The 22,499-nt window shown below is 41.7% G+C and overlaps 1 protein-coding gene across 3 annotated transcripts in view; it reads right to left on the bottom strand.

Moving 5' to 3' along the window:
• oxsr1b (oxidative stress responsive kinase 1b) overlaps positions 1-22,499 on the bottom strand; it is a 36,357-nt gene that overhangs the window by 2,074 nt on the left and 11,784 nt on the right. For 2 of the 3 annotated variants that reach the window (XM_086101799.1, XM_086101800.1), the window contains exons 4-17: positions 20,427-20,568; positions 16,473-16,528; positions 5,275-5,384; positions 5,097-5,198; positions 4,888-5,021; positions 4,516-4,564; positions 4,185-4,250; positions 3,243-3,365; positions 1,374-1,409; positions 1,146-1,286; positions 891-946; positions 758-810; positions 556-624; positions 415-479 (exon numbers count right to left, since the gene is read on the bottom strand). In XM_086101799.1, the coding sequence (XP_085957925.1) occupies positions 415-479; positions 556-624; positions 758-810; positions 891-946; positions 1,146-1,286; positions 1,374-1,409; positions 3,243-3,365; positions 4,185-4,250; positions 4,516-4,564; positions 4,888-5,021; positions 5,097-5,198; positions 5,275-5,384; positions 16,473-16,528; positions 20,427-20,568 (1,202 nt within the window). Of the gene's footprint in view, positions 1-414; positions 480-555; positions 625-757; positions 811-890; positions 947-1,145; positions 1,287-1,373; positions 1,410-3,022; positions 3,101-3,242; positions 3,366-4,184; positions 4,251-4,515; positions 4,565-4,887; positions 5,022-5,096; positions 5,199-5,274; positions 5,385-16,472; positions 16,529-20,426; positions 20,569-22,499 lie in introns of all 3 variants that reach the window. The other variant, XM_086101801.1, reaches the window with a different exon arrangement.

Here is a 22,499-nt window from a genome sequence, read left to right as displayed (position 1 = left end):
CTGCAACAAAGACAAAATACACTACATTGAAAATATTTAAGAAAGATTAAAAAAAGTTTTAAAAGAACTGTTCTTAAATATTAATTGCAAATTTATTGTAGATACAACTTAACTCTTCTTAGGCACTGATTCTTTGGTGTACCACTAGGGGGAGCCCACGTACAAATCACTGGTTTCAGATAAAGTGGGCGTCCTCATTTGGGCTATCCCGCAATAGGAGTTCGTCAAACTATCAGTCATACAACTGAGCCCCCCAATTTTCTAAAGTCCTTAAATTTCAAGGTGATATATTGGTGTCAGAAGTTTTTTTTTTTTCCTCTAACTTACCAGAGGGCAATATTGAGTGAGTTGCTTAAAATGTCAACATTTTCACTGAAGCAAAATGTCACTTATTGTACATGCTGTGAAACTCACCAGTTTAAAAACGACATTTTTATCGGTAATGGGCTCATCCACTATTTTCTGCAAATTTGCAGCAACTGCAACGTTGAAAAAAAATGTTTAGTTTGTTTTTAATCTAAATGAAGGAAATAAGGATGTGACCACTGCACTGACCTACGACTAAATCCCTCCCATCCACCAGGCCTGCTGACACCAGCTCCTGCGAGACGCCGTCTGCCGTGTCTGAACACACACACATGCACGCACACGTTGCCAGTCTAACTATAAAATACGTGACTTATTGATACACAATCATAACTGGATTGCGCTGACAAAGTTTTATTCCACCCGAACTTAATTGATGGAGTTTGCTTACCTCGGCCTGGCATGAACTCAAAGCGGATATCGTTCAGCTCCCTCTTTTTATTTCTGGAGAGAGTATTAGCCAGCGGGGGTCAAATTTCATTCCGAGAAAATAAATCGCACAAATCTGAGCAGCCGGAACACACCTTAGCCGTAATACCAAACTAATTGGAGACGTGACGTTGCTTGAGATCGAAGGAACCTGCGGGAAATCATTTTTGTCAAATTACAATGTGCACTTAGCGCTCGGTCTGATTTGAAGATTTTTCTTTTTTTAATTCCGTCGCTGTTGCGAGCTGCATATCGCAATTCTGTTTTGCATTAGCGTTAGCGTGACAAATGGGATCTTGGGAGCCAATAATGTTGTGTTGTCATCATTCGATTGCGCAGGTGTACGTTACCGGCGTCGGAGCAGCGGTAGCGGTTCCTCCGTTCGTTGCCTGTGACGCAGGGGGCGGGGCAAGTGCGGCTGCACCCCGAGGTAGTTCCGCTTCACCAGCGGCAGCGGTCCGTCCACTCAGAGGCTCCGGCGTCTGGAACATCTGAAAGGTACGAAGGCCGTCCGACCGGTGGGTTTTTTTTGAAGCCTTGTCCCTGAACCCCTCGTGGAAAATCACCGGTGGACTCACCTCGGCGTTCTGCGGCGCCTCCTTCACCCTTGGCGACTGGCAAAAGACAAACGCGAGAGTATTAGGTTGTCCCGACGTCGTCGCGGAGCATGTCGAGCACACAGGTTGCATCTCGGCGAATTTGAAAATTGCATAAACCTTTCGGGAGTTCAGTTCACACGGTGAAGCTCATCGACGCCGTATTCAATATTTCATTTGTTATTGTTTTGATGACGGCGATCTTCACAAAGCGACATTATTTTTGAAAAGTCCGAAGAGCGACTCGCTCATTCGGAACGAGTTTCACTTTTGGGAGTGACCGACTGAACTCAAAACGTTTTGCACAATATTCCGGTTTACCGAGATGCGCCTGTCAAAAGGGCACACGGGAGGTCAAAGGGCACACAAAAAGGAGTTCAGCGGCTCACACGTTTAGTCTCATTCTATGAATTACAGGGCTGATAACGAAAAAAAAAAAAACAAGAATAGTTGAATTAGGACATATTATGAAGCGTTGATTAAATATTTAACGTTCCTTTGATTGCTTTTCAAGTTGCGGAGCAAACCATCATTCATTCATTTCCCTCCCCTGCTTTTAGGGCCAAATAATAATCAAAAATACCTCATCAAAACCAGTCGAGGAAACACAAACCTTTCGTCCCTTTTAAGTGAATTCAAAGTTCGGGAGGAAAATCGCACTGTTAAATTGCATGACACAAAAAGGCTTTTTTTTTTTTTTTTTTTGGTGCTGTAAGGGCAAACAAAAACCCACCCTGGTTTCGGAGCGACCCATGTTAGTCACAAACAGGAAGCGCACATGGACTTGCACCGATGACATTGAGCAGACAACATCAAAGTGTTCGATTTTTCAAAAAAATGTTTTACTTGAACGTGCGACTGATTGAAGGTGATTTGGTGAGTCAATGTGTTAAAAACAAAAACATTTTGAAGTAGGAGGAATTAAAAAAAAATAAAATTTAAATACAGATGGCTTCCAGGAAATAGAACTCTCAGTGAACCATGCGGGACTGAGTATGGGCCTTTATTAGTTTTTATTTTATCGATTTATTTATTTTGAACTATGGCGCGGTATTCCGAATGAATTTTGGAATGGTCCTGAACAACTGGCGAGATGAGCAATCGTATGATCGCATGAAAAGCACGTCGAGGACTTTTTCCAAATCGAGAATAGCTTTGCGCGGGACTCCGACGAATTAATTACGACGACGTCACTTTGCATGATGAGGGTGTTCTATCTTGAAAGGTTTCATTTCTTTCTAAATATGTTTTAATGTGAAACCGTCGATGAATGCATTTTTATCACGTCGTCGACTGCAAAAAAAAGAAATCAAATTGTCAATCGTATCTTCTGTGGGCAGCTTATCAGGTTACAGGCTGCACGAATGGGCGAAGGTACGATTCATGATAAGGTTCGGGTTTCAAGTATTCAAATTAAGATTCGGTTAAACACAAGAAAAGACAAACGTTCTTGCCCCCCCCCCCCCCTTTTAACGCTTACCACAATAAACGCTTTATTGTTTTTTCAACACTCTGCCCATTAGCATGTGTCGCATCAGCCAATTGCGTGGGACAGTTTGCCTCCGCAGCTAACGAGAGTCCTTCCTTTGTTAGGGGAAGGCCATTTGTATTTGCGCTGGCAAGTGAACAACCGTGGACGCCGGCAGCTCGAGGGGGTAGGAGAAGCGCACTTGTCGCCGGGGGGCGCCAGCAGGCTTCACCTGCTGCTCCTTCGCCGTCAAACAGAACACACAGACGCACAGGTGAGACACATGGGACAAAAAAAAAAAACAGTGGACGCCCGCGACGGATGGACGAGCGAGGCCCCAGTGGGGGGTGGGGGGGGGGGGGACGCGGGCGCCGACGGCTCACCCTCAAGGCGGCCACGGCCGCTTTGCCTTCCTCGCTTTCTTCGTCCAGCTCGTCGTCGCTCCACTCCCACTCGCCGTCCTCCGTCTTGTGCAGGCGCCCGCTGGAACCCGGAACGCGACGTACCTGTGGCGAGCCGCCCAACAACTTTCAGGTGAAATCCCCGACTGCACTAGACAGGAGAAATTTGACTTCTCTACTTTTCTGTGACTCTTCCGGTCTCTCCAAATCTTGTATTTTCTTCAAAAAAAATGTTTTATTCGCAGATGATATTTTGTTCTCGTAGGCTTCTGTCAAATGTTTGCAGTTTGAAATGTAGAAGGGTAGAAATACGGCATTTTAGAAATCATTCAATGAGAATGGATTGCGCATAGAAAAGGAAGTCAAAACGGTACCTAAATAAATATTAAAAAATAATAATTTCATGTGACTTTGTTGGACTTCAATGATAAATGGAGCTGAGCTGAACGATACGTGTCGGGCTGTTTTTAGAAAGACGAAGCAACAAGATCCCGCATTGACCACTAGAGGGAGCCCGTGTATCACAAGTAACTGAAATAACAGACTTGAACTTGTGCGCCTGGTTGTCAGTCGACTGGTTCGAGTGTGGGCTCCGGCCGTCCTGTGTGGAGTTTGCATGTTCTCCCCCGGGCCTGCGTGAGTTTTCTCCGGGTATTCCGGTTTCCTCCCGCGTTCCAAAAACAGGCAGGTTAATGGAACACTCTTTATTGTCCCGAGGTGAAAGTGCAACCCCCAGAATGTTGTTCGTCTATGTGTGCCCTGCAATTGGCTGGCAACCAGTTCAGGGTGTGCCCCGCCTACTGCCCGAAGGCAGCTGGGTTCACAATTTTTTTTTTTTTTTTTTAATCTGATAACTCTTTCAACATTTGTCTCCATTTCCCACTAAGTAGGTCAAGGAAACGGATGAGCTGGATCATCCCTTACCCTTTTGGATCTCTCTGACATCGTAGGAGCCCTCTGAAGAAGTTTCTCAAGGAGGTAGTCGTGTGTCTGGCGGACGAAAAATGCCAACTTTAAAGATGCCGAAGCTCGGGGGCCAAAACATTGATGTATCGCATCGGCTGTTGTGAATTTCTTGCTTACATTTACAATTGCAATCGTTCAGGATTTAGCACTGAGATTAATGGAAAAGAGAAATGACCACTTTTGGGAACCAGATAGTTTCCATGTCCACCTTCCAGGTCGGTGCACCGGTCGTTCCCGTCCCGACCACTTTGAAGCGCCACACGACTTCCAAGGGGAGGCTCCGACCTACCTTGGCTTTCTGGAAGAATTTATTCTTGAGCAACTCCGAGGACGTTGGCCTGAGAAATGCAAAGGCGGATGGGATCGTGAGTGAGTTGAGATGTGGAGCGGCAGCAGGCTTGCATACGCGTTTTACAAGAGGCCGACGCTGTCTGCTGCCGCAATAAAAGCCCACACGTCACATTTTGGTTGAAAGGTGGCAAAAAAAAAAAAAAAAAGGACTCAAAACCAGACTTAGGATTCAATTGGGTTTTCAATCCTAGGTTCAGGTTATATGCGATATAAAAAAAATAATCATCATAAACTGCCTTGCCGGAAAAACAGCAATGGATGATGCTACATGCTACATGCTAACAAACAACATCATCAGGTTCCCAGCCACCTTTTCTCCGGGTCCTTCTGCAGACACATGGAGATCATCTTCCTGAAGGACTTTCCGTACTTCTTCACTATCTCCTTGTCGCTGACGCCCGTCTCCAGGCCCGGCGGGTCGTTCTGCAGCGTTAGCATCAGCACCTAGGCACATCGCAGTCGTTTGTTCCCCGGACGACGGCGGCGGCGGTGAGCAAAACGTTCCGGGGAAGCGCGGACCTTCATGGGTGGGTATTTGTGGTAAGGCGCCGCCCCGGTGGCCAGCTCGATAGCGGTGATGCCGAAGCTCCAGATATCCGCTTTGAAATCGTAGCCCTTCACCTGGAGAGGGAGTTTTGTCAGCGGGCGGGACGGGAAGCGCTCGTCGCCGCGGTTAGCGAAGATGCCCACCGCTCACCTGCTCCATGACTTCAGGCGCCATCCAGCACGGAGTTCCCACAAACGTCTTGCGCACTTTGTTGCGTGTCATGTCGCCGCCGGTGGCCAGGAAGGCACTCACGCCAAAGTCTGGCAGGACACACACACACACACACACACACACAGAGGGTTTGAAATTTGGTTCGGGTTTCAACTGGAGTTTAAAGTTAAGGTTGGTTTGGATTTCAAAGTAGTGGTGGTTACATTTAAAGTTAAGACTTCACAGTCGGGTTAAAAATACATGAAAAATGCCTGACTATATACATGGTTGTTTTTTTTTGTTAAAAAACGCCTTGTATGATCATTTTTTTGCTGTAAAAACAACTTCCTAAACATGGTCGGGGGGGTTTTTTTTGCTATAAAAAAATGCCTGACCTTACATGGTACATTTTTGCGATAAAAACCCCCCACCATGAACAGTAAGTCATTTTTGACCGAAAAAAACGTCCATGTACAGAAAGCCGTTTTAGCCCGAAAAAAAACTACCACGTATATACAGTAAGGCGTTTTTAGCCCGAAAAAAACGACAAGAGTATAGTAAGGCGTTTTTAGCCCGAAAAAAACGACATAGTATAGTAAGGCGTTTTACGCCCGAAAAAAATGACATAGTATAGTAAGGCGTTTTTAGCCGAATAAAACGACATAGTATATATAGTAAGGCGTTTTTAGCCCGAAAAAAACGACATAGTATAGTAAGGCGTTTTTAGCCCGAAAAAAAACGACATAGTATAGTAAGGCGTTTTTAGCCGAAAAAAACGACATAGTATAGTAAGGCGTTTTTAGCCGAAAAAACGACATAGTATATAAGGCGTTTTTAGCCGAAAAAAACGAAATAGTATAGTAAGGCGTTTTTAGCAAAGAAAAACGACATAGTATAGTAAGGCGTTTTTAGCAAAGAAAAACGACATAGTATAGTAAGGCGTTTTTCGCCCAAATAAAAAGACATAGTATAGTAAGGCGTTTTTTGGCCGAAAAAAACAACATAGTATAGTAAGGCGTTTTTAGCCGAAAAAAACGACATATATAGTAAGGCGTTTTACGCCCGAAAAAAACGACATAGTATAGTAAGGTGTTTTTAGCCGAATAAAACGACATAGTATAGTAAGGCGTTTTTAGCGGAATAAAACGACATAGTATAGTAAGGCGTTTTTAGCAAAAAAAAAACGACATAGTATAGTAAGGCGTTTTACGCCCGAAAAAAACGACATAGTATATTGTAAGGCGTTTTTAGCCGAAAAAAACGACAAAGTATAGTAAGGCGTTTTTAGCCCGAAAAAAACGACATAGTATAGTAAGGCGTTTTTAGCCCAAAAAAAACAACATAGTATAGTAAGGCGTTTTTAGCCCGAAAAAAACGACATAGTATAGTAAGGCGTTTTTAGCCCAAAAAAAACAACATAGTATAGTAAGGCGTTTTTAGCCCGAAAAAAACGACATAGTATAGTCAGGCGTTTTTAGCCCGAAAAAAACGACATAGTATAGTAAGGCGTTTTTAGCCGAATAAAACGACATAGTATAGTAAGGCGTTTTTAGCCCGAAAAAAACGACATAGTATAGTAAGGCGTTTTTAGCCCGAAAAAAACGACATAGTATAGTAAGGCGTTTTTAGCCGAAAAAACGACATAGTATAGTAAGGCGTTTTTAGCCGAAAAAAACGACATAGTATAGTAAGGCGTTTTTAGCCCGAAAAAAACGACAAGAGTATAGTAAGGCGTTTTTAGCCGAATAAAACGACATAGTATAATAAGGCGTTTTTAGCCCGAAAAAAACAACATAGTATAGTAAGGCGTTTTTAGCCCGAAAAAAACAACATAGTATAGTAAGGCGTTTTTAGCCGAAAAAAACGACATAGTATAGTAAGGCGTTTTTAGCCGAAAAAAACGACATAGTATATATAGTAAGGTGTTTTTAGCCGAATAAAACGACATAGTATAGTAAGGCGTTTTTAGCCGAAAAAAACCACACAGTATAGTAAGGCGTTTTTAGCCCGAAAAAAACGACAAGAGTATAGTAAGGCGTTTTTAGCCCGAAAAAAATGACATAGTATAGTAAGGCGTTTTTAGCCCGAAAAAAACGACATAGTATAGTAAGGCGTTTTTAGCCGAATAAAACGACATAGTATATATAGTAAGGCGTTTTTAGCCGAATAAAACGACATAGTATATATAGTAAGGCGTTTTTAGCCCGAAAAAAACGACATAGTATAGTAAGGCGTTTTTAGCCCGAAAAAAACAACATAGTATAGTAAGGTGTTTTTAGCTGAAAAAAACGACATAGTATAGTAAGGCGTTTTTAGCCGAAAAAAACGAAATAGTATAGTAAGGCGTTTTTAGCAAAGAAAAACGACATAGTATAGTAAGGCGTTTTTCGCCCAAATAAAAAGACATAGTATAGTAAGGCGTTATTTGGCCGAAAAAAACAACATAGTATAGTAAGGCGTTTTTAGCAAAGAAAAACGACATAGTATAGTAAGGCGTTTTTAGCCGAAAAAAACGACAGTATAGTAAGGCGTTTTTCGCCCGAAAAAAACGACATAGTATAGTAAGGCGTTTTTAGCAGAAAAAAACGACAGTATAGTAAGGCGTTTTTAGCCGAATAAAACGACATAGTATAGTAAGGCGTTTTTAGCCGAATAAAACGACAGTATATATAGTAAGGCGTTTTTAGCCGAATAAAAGGACATAGTATAGTAAGGCGTTTTTAGCCCGAAAAAAACGACTTTCACTTTCGCCGAAAGAAACGACCATGATTAATAAAAAAACACAACTCCACTGCTCTATGTGGTGCTTTGGTTCAGTGGTAGAGTGATGGAGTGCCACACCAGAGGTTGAGTGTTCGATCCCTGGTTGTTGCAACAATGTCTACTCTTTAACCGCCAAATACAACTTATTTGAGGAAAACCCCAAAACAACTCAAAGGTTCATTGCGGTGGGTTAGCTCAGTGGTAGAAAGCTGAAGTCCCAAATTCAGTGGTTGGGAGTTCGATTCCCAGTGTTTGCAACAAGGTCACATTTTTCTTTAACCACCATTTGCAGCTTTATTGAAGAAAACACAAAACAAACAAGAAGTTATGTGGTGGTGTGGCTCAGGGGTAGAGAAACCATGTCCCGAACTAGCGGTTAGGTGTTCAATTCCCAGGGGTTGCAACCATATACCTTCTTCCTTTGACCAACATGATAAGTAATGCTTATTGAAGTCGTTTTTTTGAATCGGAAGGCCTTTTTGGACGAAAAAAAAAAGAAAGATGTGACTTTGTTGCAAACACTGGGAATCGAACACCCAACCACTGGATTTGGGACTTCAGCTTTCTACCACTGAGCTAACCCACCGCAATGAACCTTTGAGTTGTTTTGGGTTTTTCCTCAAATAGGTTGTTTTTGGCGGTTAAAGAGTAGACATTGTTGCAACAACCAGGGATCGAACACTCAACCTCTGGTGTGGTACTCCATCATACTACAACTGAGCCAAAGGACCACATAGAGCAGTGGAGTTGTTTTTTTCGTGCCAAAAACTTGCTATACTGTCGTTTTTTTTTCGGCTGAAAAACGCCATACTATATATACGATGTCGTTTTTTTCGGGCTAAAAACGCCTTATATACTGTCGTTTTTTCGGCTAAAAACGCCTTACTATACTATGTGGGGGGTTTTTTGCTAAAAACGCCTTACTATACTATGTCGTTTTCTTCGGGCTAAAAACGCCTTACTATACTATGTCGTTTTATTCGGCTAAAAACGCCTTACTATACTCTCGTTTCTTTCGGGCTAAAAACGCCTTACTATACTATGTCGTTTTTTTCGGCTAAAAACGCCTTACTATACTATGACGTTTTCTTCGGGCTAAAAACGCCTTACTATACTGTCGGTTTTTTCGGCTAAAAACGCCTTACTATACTATGTCGTTTTTTTCGGCTAAAAACGCCTTACTATACTATGTCGTTTTTTTCGGGCTAAAAATGTCTTACTATACTATGTCGTTTTTTTCGGGCGAAAAACGCCTTACTATACTATGTCGTTTTTTTCGGGCGAAAAACGCCTTACTATACTATGTCGTTTTTTTTCGGGCGAAAAACGCCTTACTATACTATGTCGTTTTTTGGGGCTAAAAACGCCTTACTATACTATGTCGTTTTCTTCGGGCTAAAAACGCCTTACTATACTGTCGGTTTTTTCGGCTAAAAACGCCTTACTATACTATGTCGTTTTTTTCGGCTAAAAACGCCTTACTATACTATGTCGTTTTTTTCGGGCTAAAAATGTCTTACTATACTATGTCGTTTTTTTCGGGCGAAAAACGCCTTACTATACTATGTCGTTTTTTTTCGGGCGAAAAACGCCTTACTATACTATGTCGTTTTTTGGGGCTAAAAACGCCTTACTATACTATGTCGTTTTTTTCGGCTAAAAACGCCTTACTACACATGGTCGTTTTTTCCTGCTAAAAACGCCTTACTATACTCTCGTTTCTTTCGGGCTAAAAACGCCTTACTATACTATGTCGTTTTATTCGGCTAAAAACGCCTCACTATACTATGTCGTTTTTTTCGGCTAAAAACGCCTTACTATACTATGACGTTTTCTTCGGGCTAAAAACGCCTTACTATACTGTCGTTTTTTTCGGCTAAAAACGCCTTACTATACTATGTCGTTTTTTTCGGGCTAAAAATGTCTTACTATACTATGTCGTTTTTTTCGGGCGAAAAACGCCTTACTATACTATGTCGTTTTTTCCTGCTAAAAACGCCTTACTATACTATGTCATTTTTTTCCGGCTAAAAACGCCTTACTATACTATGTCGTTTTTTTCGGCTAAAAACGCCTTACTATACTATGTCGTTTTTTTTCGGCTAAAAACGCCTTACTACACATGGTCGTTTTTTCCTGCTAAAAACGCCTTACTTTACTATGTCGTTTTTTTTCGGGCTAAAAACGCCTTACTATACTATGTCGTTTTTTTCGGCTAAAAACGCCTTACTATACTATGTCGTTTTTTTCGGGCTAAAAACGCCTTACTATACTATGTCGTTTTTTTCGGGCGTAAAACGGCTTACTATACTATGTCGTTTTTTCCTGCTAAAAACGCCTTACTATACTATGTCGTTTTTTCCTGCTAAAAACGCCTTACTATACTCTCGTTTCTTTCGGGCTAAAAACGCCTTACTATACTATGTCGTTTTATTCGGCTAAAAACGCCTTACTATACTATGTCGTTTTTTTCGGCTAAAAACGCCTTACTATACTATGACGTTTTCTTCGGGCTAAAAACGCCTTACTATACTATGTCGTTTTTTTCGGCTAAAAACGCCTTACTGCACATGGTCGTTTTTTCCTGCTAAAAACGCCTTACTATACTATGTCGTTTTTTTTTCGGGCTAAAAACGCCTTACTATACTATGTCGTTTTTTTCGGCTAAAAACGCCTTACTATACTATGTCGTTTTTTTCGGGCTAAAAACGCCTTACTATACTATGTCGTTTTTTTCGGGCGAAAAACGCCTGACTATACTATGTCGTTTTTTTCGGCTAAAAACGCCTTACTATACTATGTTGTTTTTTTCGGCAAAAAAAACGCCTTACTATACTATGCCGTTTTTTTCGGGCTAAAAACGCCTTACTATACTATGTCGTTTTTTTTCGGCTAAAAACGCCTTACTATACTATGTCGTTTTTTTCGGGCTACAAACGCCTTACTATACTATGTCGTTTTATTCGGCTAAAAACGCCTTACTATACTATGTCGTTTTTTTCGGGCTAAAAACGCCTTACTATACTATGTCGTTTTTTTCGGCTAAAAACGCCTTACTATACTATGACGTTTTCTTCGGGCTAAAAACGCCTTACTATACTATGTCGTTTTTTTCGGCTAAAAACGCCTTACTGCACATGGTCGTTTTTTCCTGCTAAAAACGCCTTACTATACTATGTCGTTTTTTTTTCGGGCTAAAAACGCCTTACTATACTATGTCGTTTTTTTCGGCTAAAAACGCCTTACTATACTATGTCGTTTTTTTCGGGCTAAAAACGCCTTACTATACTATGCCGTTTTTTTCGGGCTAAAAACGCCTTACTATACTATGTCGTTTTTTTTCGGCTAAAAACGCCTTACTATACTATGTCGTTTTTTTCGGGCTAAAAACGCCTTACTATACTATGTCGTTTTTTTCGGGCTAAAAACGCCTTACTATACTATGTCGTTTTTTTCGGGCTAAAAACGCCTTACTATACAATGTCGTTTTTTTCGGCTAAAAACGCCTTATATACTATGTCGTTTTTTTCGGCTAAAAACGCCTTACTATACTATGTCGTTTTTTTTCGGGCGAAAAACGCCTTACTATACTATGTCGTTTTATTCGGCTAAAAACGCCTTACTATACTGTCGTTTTTTTCGGCTAAAAACGCCTTACTATACTATGTCGTTTTTTTCGGGCGAAAAACGCCTTACTATACTATGTTGTTTTTTTCGGGCTAAAAACGCCTTACTATACTATGTCGTTTTTTTCGGGCTAAAAACGCCTTATTATACTATGTCGTTTTATTCGGCTAAAAACGCCTTACTATACTCTTGTCGTTTTTTTCGGCTAAAAACGCCTTATATACTATGTCGTTTTTTCGGCTAAAAACGCCTTACTATACTATGTCGTTTTTTTCGGCTAAAAACGCCTTACTATACTATGTCGTTTTATTCGGCTAAAAACGCCTTACTATACTATGTCGTTTTTTCGGCTAAAAACGCCTTACTATACTATGTGGTTTTTTTCGGGCTAAAAACGCCTGACTATACTATGTCGTTTTTTTCGGGCTAAAAATGCCTTACTATACTATGTCGTTTTATTCGGCTAAAAACGCCTTACTATACTCTTGTCGTTTTTTTCGGGCTAAAAACGCCTTACTATACTATGTCGTTTTTTTCGGGCTAAAAACGCCTTACTATACTATGTCGTTTTTTTCGGCTAAAAATGTCTTACTATACTATGTCGTTTTTTTCGGGCTAAAAACGCCTGACTATACTATGTCGTTTTATTCGGCTAAAAACGCCTTACTATACTCTTGTCGTTTTTTTCGGGCTAAAAACGCCTTACTATACTATGTCGTTTTTCTTTGCTAAAAACGCCTTACTATGTCGTTTTTTTCGGCTAAAAACGCCTTATATACTATGTCGTTTTTTCGGCTAAAAACGCCTTACTATACTATGTCGTTTTTTTCGGGCTAAAAACGCCTTACTATACTATGTCGTTTTTTCCTGCTAAAAACGCCTTACTATACTATGTCGTTTTTTTCGGGCGAAAAACGCCTTACTATACTATGTCGTTTTTTTCGGCTAAAAACGCCTTACTATACTATGTCGTTTTTTCGGCTAAAAACGCCTTACTATACTATGTCGTTTTTTTCGGCTAAAAACGCCTTACTTTTCTATGTCGTTTTTTTCAGCTAAAAACGCCTACTATGTCGTTTTTTTCCGGCTAAAAACGCCTTACTATACTATGTCGTTTTTTCCGGCTAAAAACGCCTTACTATACTATGTCGTTTTTTTCGGCTAAAAACGCCTTACTATACTATGTCGTTTTTTTTTCGGGCGAAAAACGCCTTACTATACTATGTCGTTTTATTCGGCTAAAAACGCCTTACTATACTATGTCGTTTTTTTCGGCTAAAAACGCCTTACTACACATGGTCGTTTTTTCCTGCTAAAAACGCCTTACTATACTATGTCGTTTTTTTTCGGGCTAAAAACGCCTTACTATACTATGTCGTTTTTTTCGGCTAAAAACGCCTTACTATACTATGTCGTTTTTTTCGGGCTAAAAACGCCTTACTATACTATGTCGTTTTTTTCGGGCGAAAAACGCCTGACTATACTATGTCGTTTTATTCGGCTAAAAACGCCTTACTATACTATGTCGTTTTTTTCGGGCTAAAAACGCCTTACTATACTATGTCGTTTTTTTCGGGCTAAAAACGCCTTACTATACTCTCGTTTCTTTCGGGCTAAAAACGCCTTACTATACTGTCGTTTTATTCGGCTAAAAACGCCTTACTATACTATGTCGTTTTTTTCGGCTAAAAACGCCTTACTATACTCTTGTCGTTTTTTTCGGGCTAAAAACGCCTTAGTATACTATGTCGTTTTTCTTTGCTAAAAACGCCTTACTATACTATGTGGTTTTTTTCGGCTAAAAACGCCTTACTATACTATGTCGTTTTTTTCGGCTAAAAACGCCTTACTATACTATGTCGTTTTTTTCGGGCTAAAAACGCCTTACTATACTATGTCGTTTCATTCGGCTAAAAACGCCTTACTATACTGTCGTTTTTTTCCGGCTAAAAACGCCTTACTATACTATGTCGTTTTTTTCGGCTAAAAACGCCTTACTATACTATGTCGTTTTTTTTCGGGCGAAAAACGCCTTACTATACTATGTCGTTTTATTCGGCTAAAAACGCCTTACTATACTATGTCGTTTTTTTCGGCTAAAAACGCCTTACTACACATGGTCGTTTTTTCCTGCTAAAAACGCCTTACTATACTATGTCGTTTTTTTTCGGGCTAAAAACGCCTTACTATACTATGTCGTTTTTTTCGGCTAAAAACGCCTTACTATACTATGTCGTTTTTTTCGGGCGAAAAACGCCTGACTATACTATGTCGTTTTATTCGGCTAAAAACGCCTTACTATACTATGTCGTTTTTTTCGGGCTAAAAACGCCTTATTATACTATGTCGTTTTTTTCGGGCGTAAAACGCCTTACTATACTATGTCGTTTTTTCCTGCTAAAAACGCCTTACTATACTATGTCGTTTTTTCCTGCTAAAAACGCCTTACTATACTCTCGTTTCTTTCGGGCTAAAAACGCCTTACTATACTGTCGTTTTATTCGGCTAAAAACGCCTTACTATACTATGTCGTTTTTTTCGGCTAAAAACGCCTTACTATACTATGACGTTTTCTTCGGGCTAAAAACGCCTTACTATACTATGTCGTTTTTTTCGGCTAAAAACGCCTTACTACACATGGTCGTTTTTTCCTGCTAAAAACGCCTTACTATACTATGTCGTTTTTTTTCGGGCTAAAAACGCCTTACTATACTATGTCGTTTTTTTCGGCTAAAAACGCCTTACTATACTATGTCGTTTTTTTCGGGCTAAAAACGCCTTACTATACTATGTCGTTTTTTTCGGGCGAAAAACGCCTGACTATACTATGTCGTTTTTTTCGGCTAAAAACGCCTTACTATACTATGCCGTTTTTTTCGGGCTAAAAACGCCTTACTATACTATGTCGTTTTTTTTTCGGCTAAAAACGCCTTACTATACTATGTCGTTTTTTTCGGGCTACAAACGCCTTACTATACTATGTCGTTTTTTTCGGCTAAAAACGCCTTACTATATATACTATGTCGTTTTCTTCGGGCTAAAAACGCCTTACTATACTATGTCGTTTTTTTCGGCTAAAAACGCCTTACTACACATGGTCGTTTTTTCCTGCTAAAAACGCCTTACTATACTCTCGTTTTTTTTCGGGCTAAAAACGCCTTACTATACTATGTCGTTTTATTCGGCTAAAAACGCCTTACTATACTATGTCGTTTTTTTCGGCTAAAAACGCCTTACTATACTATGACGTTTTCTTCGGGCTAAAAATGCCTTACTATACTATGTCGTTTTTTTCGGCTAAAAACGCCTTACTACACATGGTCGTTTTTTCCTGCTAAAAACGCCTTACTATACTCTCGTTTTTTTCGGGCTAAAAACGCCTTACTATACTATGTCGTTTTTTTCGGGCTAAAAACGCCTTACTATACTATGTCGTTTTTTTCGGCTAAAAACGCCTATGTCGTTTTTTTAGGGCTAAAAACGCCTTACTATACTATGTCGTTTTTTTCGGGCTAAAAATGTCTTACTATACTATGTCGTTTTTTTCGGGCTAAAAACGCCTTACTATACTATGTCGTTTTTTTTCGGCTAAAAACGCCTTACTATACTATGTCGTTTTTTTCGGGCTAAAAACGCCTTACTATACATGGTCGGGTTTTTTCGGCTAAAAACACCTTACTATATATACATGGTCGGTTTTTTTCGGCTAAAAAGTTCGTCCAAAAACACCTTACTATACATGGTTGTTTTTTTCGGTTAAAATTTTCGTCCAAAAACGCCTTACTATACATGGTTGTTTTTTTCGGCTAAAAACGGCTGACTATACATGGTCGGGGTTTTTTTCGGCTAAAAAGTTCGTCCAAAAACGTCTTACTATACATGGTTGTTTTTTTCGGTTAAAATTTTCGTCCAAAAACGCCTTACTATACATGGTTGTTTTTTTCGGCTAAAAACGGCTGACTATACATGGTCGGGTTTTTTTTCGGCTAAAAAGTTCGTCCAAAAACGTCTTACTATACATGGTTGTTTTTTTCGGTTAAAAATTTCGTCCAAAAACGCCTCACTATACATGTTCATTTTTTTTCCGCTAAAAACGCCTGACTCTTCATAGTCGGCCCAAGATGCCTTCCTACACATGGTCGTTTTTTACGGCTGAAAACGCCTTCTATTCAAGGTTGTTTTGTTCGACTACGAACGCCTTACTACACATGGTCTTTTTTTTTAGCTGTAAAATAGCCTTACTGTAGATGGTTGTTTTTAGGTATTTAAAAACGCCTTACTTTTCATGGTTGGGTTTTATTCCTGGTAAAAACCGCCTTACTTCCATGGTCGTTTTTTAGCTGGTAAAAACATCTTTCTATATAATTGAGGTTTCGAAGTAGGGTCTGAAACTTGGCTCGGGTTTCAAGTGGAGTTTAAAATTAAGGTTGTTAGGGTTTTAAAGTACGGTTTGAATTTAGGGTTTGAAAGTCAGGTTTAAAATTAAGATTATGACTTCAAAGTAACGTTTAAAATTATAGTCAGGCTTTCAAAGTAGGGTTTCAAACTCGGGTTGGCGTTGCACAGTTGGGTTTTAATCTACGGTTCAGGCTTTCAAAGTAGGATTTTAAACTATGGTTTGGGTTTCAAACTTGGGTAAGCGTTTCAAAACTGGGTTTTAAACGTGGGTTCGGGATTTAGTTGCTGGTGTTCAACTAGGACTAGGGTTTCAAATTAGGATTTTCAAGGCCATACATAAACCTACCACAGTGCAAATATTTGACAGCAGAACCAGGCCAAAGTTATAAAAGTACTGCACTTGGAGTTACCTGCAATTTGCACTGAACCATCTTCTCCCAGGAGAATGTTTCCAGCTTTGAGATCTCTGTGGAAAGCAACACTTTTAGAGACGCCTCAGCCTTCCTTCAAGTGGGATTTGAAGCAGCATTCTGTGGAGTTCCCGACTTACTGCAGCTCACTAGTACAAGTACAGACCTGCAAAAGTGACCTCCGTGACTGAGTTGATTCAACTTGGTTTGAGTTTTGCCAAGGTCAAAGTTTCAGACTTGAGACTAAAGTGGATTCAGCCGTCTGCACGCGTGCAATCCCGCCAACCTCGCTTGCCGCCTCTTACCAACTCACGGTCGTCATGGCAACATACTCCCCCCCACCCCATGTGGATGTACAAAAGGAAACGCGGATGCAGGAGGAGAGTGGATGCAGATGGCGCAGTTCGAACTGCCACCACATGGAGGCAGTAGGAGGAAAATGATTGAAAGTTCAGAGCTGGCTCAAGCGCTCACACCCTGTACTCAGATACAACTTCAGAGTCAAATGTACAACTTGGGCCATGTTTTTGCCTCCTAGTTTAATTCAGTAAACCTGCTTGTTGATTTTGTTTTTATTCCCATCATTCATTAAAGAAATTCTAGGAATTACGTTGCTTGCTAATTTCATTTATTCACATTCAGTTGCTAAAGCGTCACTCGTCATTCCAACTTTTATCTCACGCAAGCAATCGCAGTTTTGTTGGTCAGCCAAATTCACTCAAATCATTCAACGCAATTTTTATGTCATTGTAGGTGAAGTAATGTTTCGGCAGCATATTTTTGCTACGGATACCGAAAGAAGACAAACTTAGCGAACGCAATATCTCAAAATGATGACGACTGCGTGTGTAACAACTGTCAGGCATTGAAACCTACAAGTCGTTTGGGTTGACATTTTTCTTGAACCTCTGTTGAAAATATTGGCAGTAGGCTTGTAAAGCGCGGTCTCGCCGAGGCACCGTAGTGTGTGTGCTTCAAATTACACGCGCTTGCTGCTGAGGTCGTAGCATTCTGCTAAATACCACCAAGCTATTGAAAATATATTTTTCAATTCTCTTCTCTGCTTGCTGTGATCCTTGTTTCGTGCACTGAGCACTATTTGTCACCCTTAAAATAGTTTAAAGGCACCTGTGATAATAATTCCGTTGAATCGCAATTCGAGCTCTATACCCGATTTGCATTGGTTCATTTTCAACATCTGTATTATACTGACCCCTGGTGGCCATGGCCTTGACACCAAGCGAAACTGCATGACACGACACGAGTCCCAAAATGTAATTTTTTTTGTGTCACTTGCGGGTTGTTGCCGGCGAGCAGCAACCATAAAATGGGACAAATGAATAAGTGGATAAAAGCGGTTCGGGTGAAATATTAGCCAGACGGTTGCCGGGTGGCAGCAGGCATATGAAAGCATCAAGGTGATTTTTGCCGCTCATCTGGCCATAAACGCACCCGGCAACGACGCCAGGTCACCTCGTGCAACATCACATTCCGGTGCCATACACGCTCGGTGTGGTTTTCGCTTTGTTGATATTTTCCAAAAAGATTGTAGGGCACCAGATATTTTGTCACTGTGCCGGATGTAGATCGACATCAGCAAATTAGACTGAATGTAGAATCGGAAAAGAGGAAGTTGCCACTGCCATCTAGTGGCGATTATTTTAAGTGCAATATTCACTCGACTGCTCTCACGTGGAAAAAAAGATTTCCTCGTGTAACAATTGCTTTTGTAAAAATATTCCAATAGAATATTTTTGTAATAAACCTGTCATGTACTTAACCGTTATTAACTTACAATTATCCAGAATGTTACGCTTTTATTATAATATGACAGACTTGTTTGTCAAAATATTCACTCATACAATTCATATTCCTTTCGTATTTTGACTGTGAATTTATTTTCATTAAATTGTGACAATTTCTATTGAAATGGACTTTTTTGCGCATTTTGTGACTTTCGTAAAACTGCAACTTTTTAAGAAGTTAAATGGTGACTCCCACCCCCCCCCCCCCCAAAGCATTTACTGACTTTTTAACAAATTGCCCTGATTTTTTTTCTAACTCGTACGACTTTTATTTCTTACACATGCTCTCGACTTCTGCCTTTGTTTTCAAAGATTCCTGCAAAGCAACCTTGCTCGTCGTGTCTGAACGACAAGCAAAACTTGTTTTGGGCTTTCTTTGCGCGAGGTGGGTGCAGCTGACCAGCACGTGGCAAATCTGTGCAGAGGAGCGAAGAGTCTCGAAGCCTTAAAGTGCACCGGGGCAAGATGGGACCTTCCGACTCGATCCAAGCCCCACCCAGCCCGGGGCGCTAGCCCTGCCCCGAGGCGCACGCTCATGTGATCCGGCTTAAACGGGACGGGAAAACTCTTATTTACTTGCTTAGCCAAAAGTTGACTTTTTGCTCCTAACATAAAGAAATAATTGATTCTCATAAAAACTAAGACAGCCTATGACTTTACTCTCATAAATAGACAACTTATTTTTGTCCTAACATTTTTCCCCTCACAAGTTTACGACTTCTCGAATGCAAACTGCCAAGCGCCTGACCAAACGACAAAGCTGCGCCTTCATTTGCACGCGTGGCCCGCCGCAGACGACCGTGCGCCTGGCCGTAATGCAAAGAGGAAACAAGAAACGGGAGCGCAGAAGCTCAAGTTGAGAGGAGGTAGCGTCGAAGGCCGCCGGGTTTGCGACAGCTTGGGCGCGGAGACTTAGCACGGTCTTGAACTGGCTTAGAGGAGAGCTTTGGGGATCGCATTTCCAGTGGCACGCAAATCCGCCATTGACATATTCCGCTCATGCATATTCATGCCTTTGAAACGAGTCATTTGTATAGCAAAGCAGACGAACAACATTTTTATTTCTTCACCTCCGTGAGCTTCCAACACTCACTCTTTTTTTTTACCCCCTTTTCCAATCATCCCAATTCCGGAGAGCGAAGCCATAAAAAAGCCATTTACAGCTTCATCTCCATGACATCGATGACCTTTGGGTGGGGGGGGGAGTAAATGCCACATGCTTCATATGCTCGCGAGTCAGTGGGAAAATTAATCAATTATCGCACACGACCGGGAAGTGGACGTCTTTTCGCGGCCGCGGTGGTGATCACGCTGAAAATGAAAGTCACACATTTTGACACACAAATTCTGACGACATCATTTGGACTTAGTTGGTGTTCGTTTGTCTCATTTTCACAACATTCCAACTTGCGCCTCATAAAATTGTTACATTTTCATGTGGCTTTTTTTTTTGGGCCAAAATACTGCTACTGTGCTTTATTACTTTGTATCAAAATTATTTTCTCAAACTTACTTCAATTTGTTGCGTAAGATTAACATCAGGCTTTAAAAAAATTTTGAAAAAATATTTTTCTCTTAAGAAAAAATTTTCTCACAAGATTTCGACTTTTTTCTCACAATGCTCTTTGTTGTTGTTTTTTTTTGTTACTTTATGCACAACTCTCATTTATTGTGCGATAATATAATTGTAACATGTATTTGTTACATATTTTGATGCGTTTTGATGCTTTCGAAAACATTTAGGGCTTGGAACGGATTAGGGCATTTACATGGAAAACACGTCTCTACCTACAAAATGTTCTAGTTCAGAAATTTCTTCCAGAACATATTCATTTCATAAGTAGAGGTACCACTGTACTTTAACTTTTGACGACAAATGTATTTAATCGAGGCTTGTTTCCTCATGTTCTGACTTTTCTCTTTCCTTATAATATTTAACCCTTTCAGGCACAGAGGGTACAACAGTGGACAGCTCATCATGTTATCAGGTTACGGCAAAAGGGTTCAACTGAAAATTTAGACCCCTCCCCGATAAAATTCAGACTTTTTCCTTCCAACCTTGCATATTTTTTCTCAGGCCAACAAATCTTTCGGGTTCTCCATGCGGGCCACAATACGGGGGCGCGGCATGAAAGGCGTATTTATCTACCTGTGTATCTGCCCGTTCTTGTGCAGGTACTCGAGGCCCTCGAGAACATCCTTCAAGACGGTGGCTATGCAGGCCTGGTCCAGGACGCCAGTTTTGTGCTCGCCTCGCGATATGATGTGCTTGATCACATCCAGCACCGAGCCTGACCGGGAAAAAGGGGAGAGGAAAGGAAAGACCCTTCAAAAATGACACTTTTGATGCTCCGGGATGCTCGGTGAAAAGCAACCCGCAAAAGAAAGCCATTTGCGCTGATGAACCAACAGGCCACACAAAAATCAAAACGCGGCAGTCCTAATAGAGCAAAATATTGGCATGGGCTCCATTGAGCTTTGAAAAGGAGAACGCGATGAAGAGACGACCCGAAATTCAAGATGGCTTGTCAAACGGCATCTTGCGGACCGATTCCGCTCGTTTCAAGTCTTTCTGGCCTTCAAGAGAACTTCTGGAAGGCGAGGACCACAAGGTGCCAACTGTGCTAAAGGCCCACGACAGACGCCAAAGTTGTCGAAGGGGGGGGGGGGGGGGGTTGCAGCGCAGGCCAGCTGGTCCGAGTGCACGTTGGACCAGCAGATTGCTCTGTGTATGGGACTGAATAAGTTAAGCGAGGAGTCATGATCAAACTGCCCCCCCCCTCCACCCCTGACCCCCGCTCAGCAGTTAGGGGGAGAAGCGAAGCGGCAAATCCACTGACTTGTGGTAAAATTCACCAAAGTCGATGACAGTCTCGACCTGGCATCCAGCGAGAGGGCGGCGAAGGCTTCGTACTCGTTTTCTGGGAAGACATTCCTGTGCTTGCTGTGGCATGACTCATACTCTCGTCCCGGCGGCTTTGTAAGACGGACGGGGAATTCAATCGGCGGTCAGATGTGGCTTTCGGAAAACAGGAATTTCAAGAAAAGGCTCTGCAGCGGCCTTACGGCAAGCCCCGAATCGAGTGTTGGCTATGGATGGAGACGGCGCGACAAGCTAAAGACAAAAGGGGGCGGGGCTATACAAAGGGAGAGAGGAGCCGAGTGCGGGAAGGACGGGCGTGCGGCTGTGGCTCACTCGGTCGAGCGGGTCGGCCGGTCACCGAAGGATCGGTGGTTTGAATGCGACCTCAGACCGTCCGTTGCGCAAAGTGTCCTTGAAACGACATTGGAAATGAGAAACCGTTGCGCCATAGGCCTTAGCCAATCGAATGCTTTCTCGAGAGCGGCTTCACGAGCGGCTTTGCAAAGCGGCGAGGAGAGCAAGTCAAGTCGACAATATGACACAACGTGTCGAAATGCCACAAGCCGGTGACAACGCAAAGTCAACGGTGACATGCCACAAGCGATCGTCACGGCCTTCGGATGTTATCGAGTTTTGAAGAGCGGCATGAGGACCGGTCGTAGTTGTTGGTTTTTTTTTTCATGTTGCATTCCGTACAGTAGTTCCGCCAGACTCTCCCGCCCACCGCAATGAAAATCTATAAACCCCGACTCCATGGCAGATGCGGCCCCGGCGTTGAATTGCCACACACAATAAAAGTCAACATCAAGAGGCCCGGCCTTTGAGCGGCTCAAGTGGAACCAGAGCGAGAGAGAAACGTGCAGAGGGGTCGGCTGGCGGGTTGCGAGCCGGCTGGCTGGCTCGCGTATTCAAATCCCAGACAATCCATCTGGACGCTATCAGTTGCACGGAGTGCAACCGGAATCATTTCATTTCCAATCGGAATTCAACGCGCATCTCATGCGATGAAAATCGACTCAAAGTCGATTAGTTGATTAGCCACCGGCGGACTTTGAGCTTTAATCATCGGTGCGGGGCGGCGGAAAGTCGACTAGTCAATCGACTATTCAGTTGGACTCCTGCTGTCGTTTGCCACGACAACGAAAAAAATAAATCATTTGCTACGTTACAGAAAATTGTCAGGAGCCACGTTTTTCCTTCCAGTGTTGGAATGTTACTTAAAAAAAATGCCTGTAGAAAATAAAAGTGCTTCATGTAGGCTAACCCGACATTAGAGGCTACACTGACATTTACCCTTTTAAGGACAGCGGTTACTACAGTGGACAGGTTACAGCTCATCAGGTTATCATTTTTGGTGCG

Source organism: Hippocampus guttulatus, chromosome 21 (assembly GCF_054856545.1).
Source record: "Hippocampus guttulatus isolate MCC_2025c chromosome 21, RoL_Hgut_1.0, whole genome shotgun sequence".
Lineage (NCBI taxonomy): Eukaryota > Metazoa > Chordata > Actinopteri > Syngnathiformes > Syngnathidae > Hippocampus > Hippocampus guttulatus.
The sequence above is the reverse complement of the archived record's forward strand: the minus strand, read 5'-3'. Positions and strand labels throughout refer to the sequence as shown.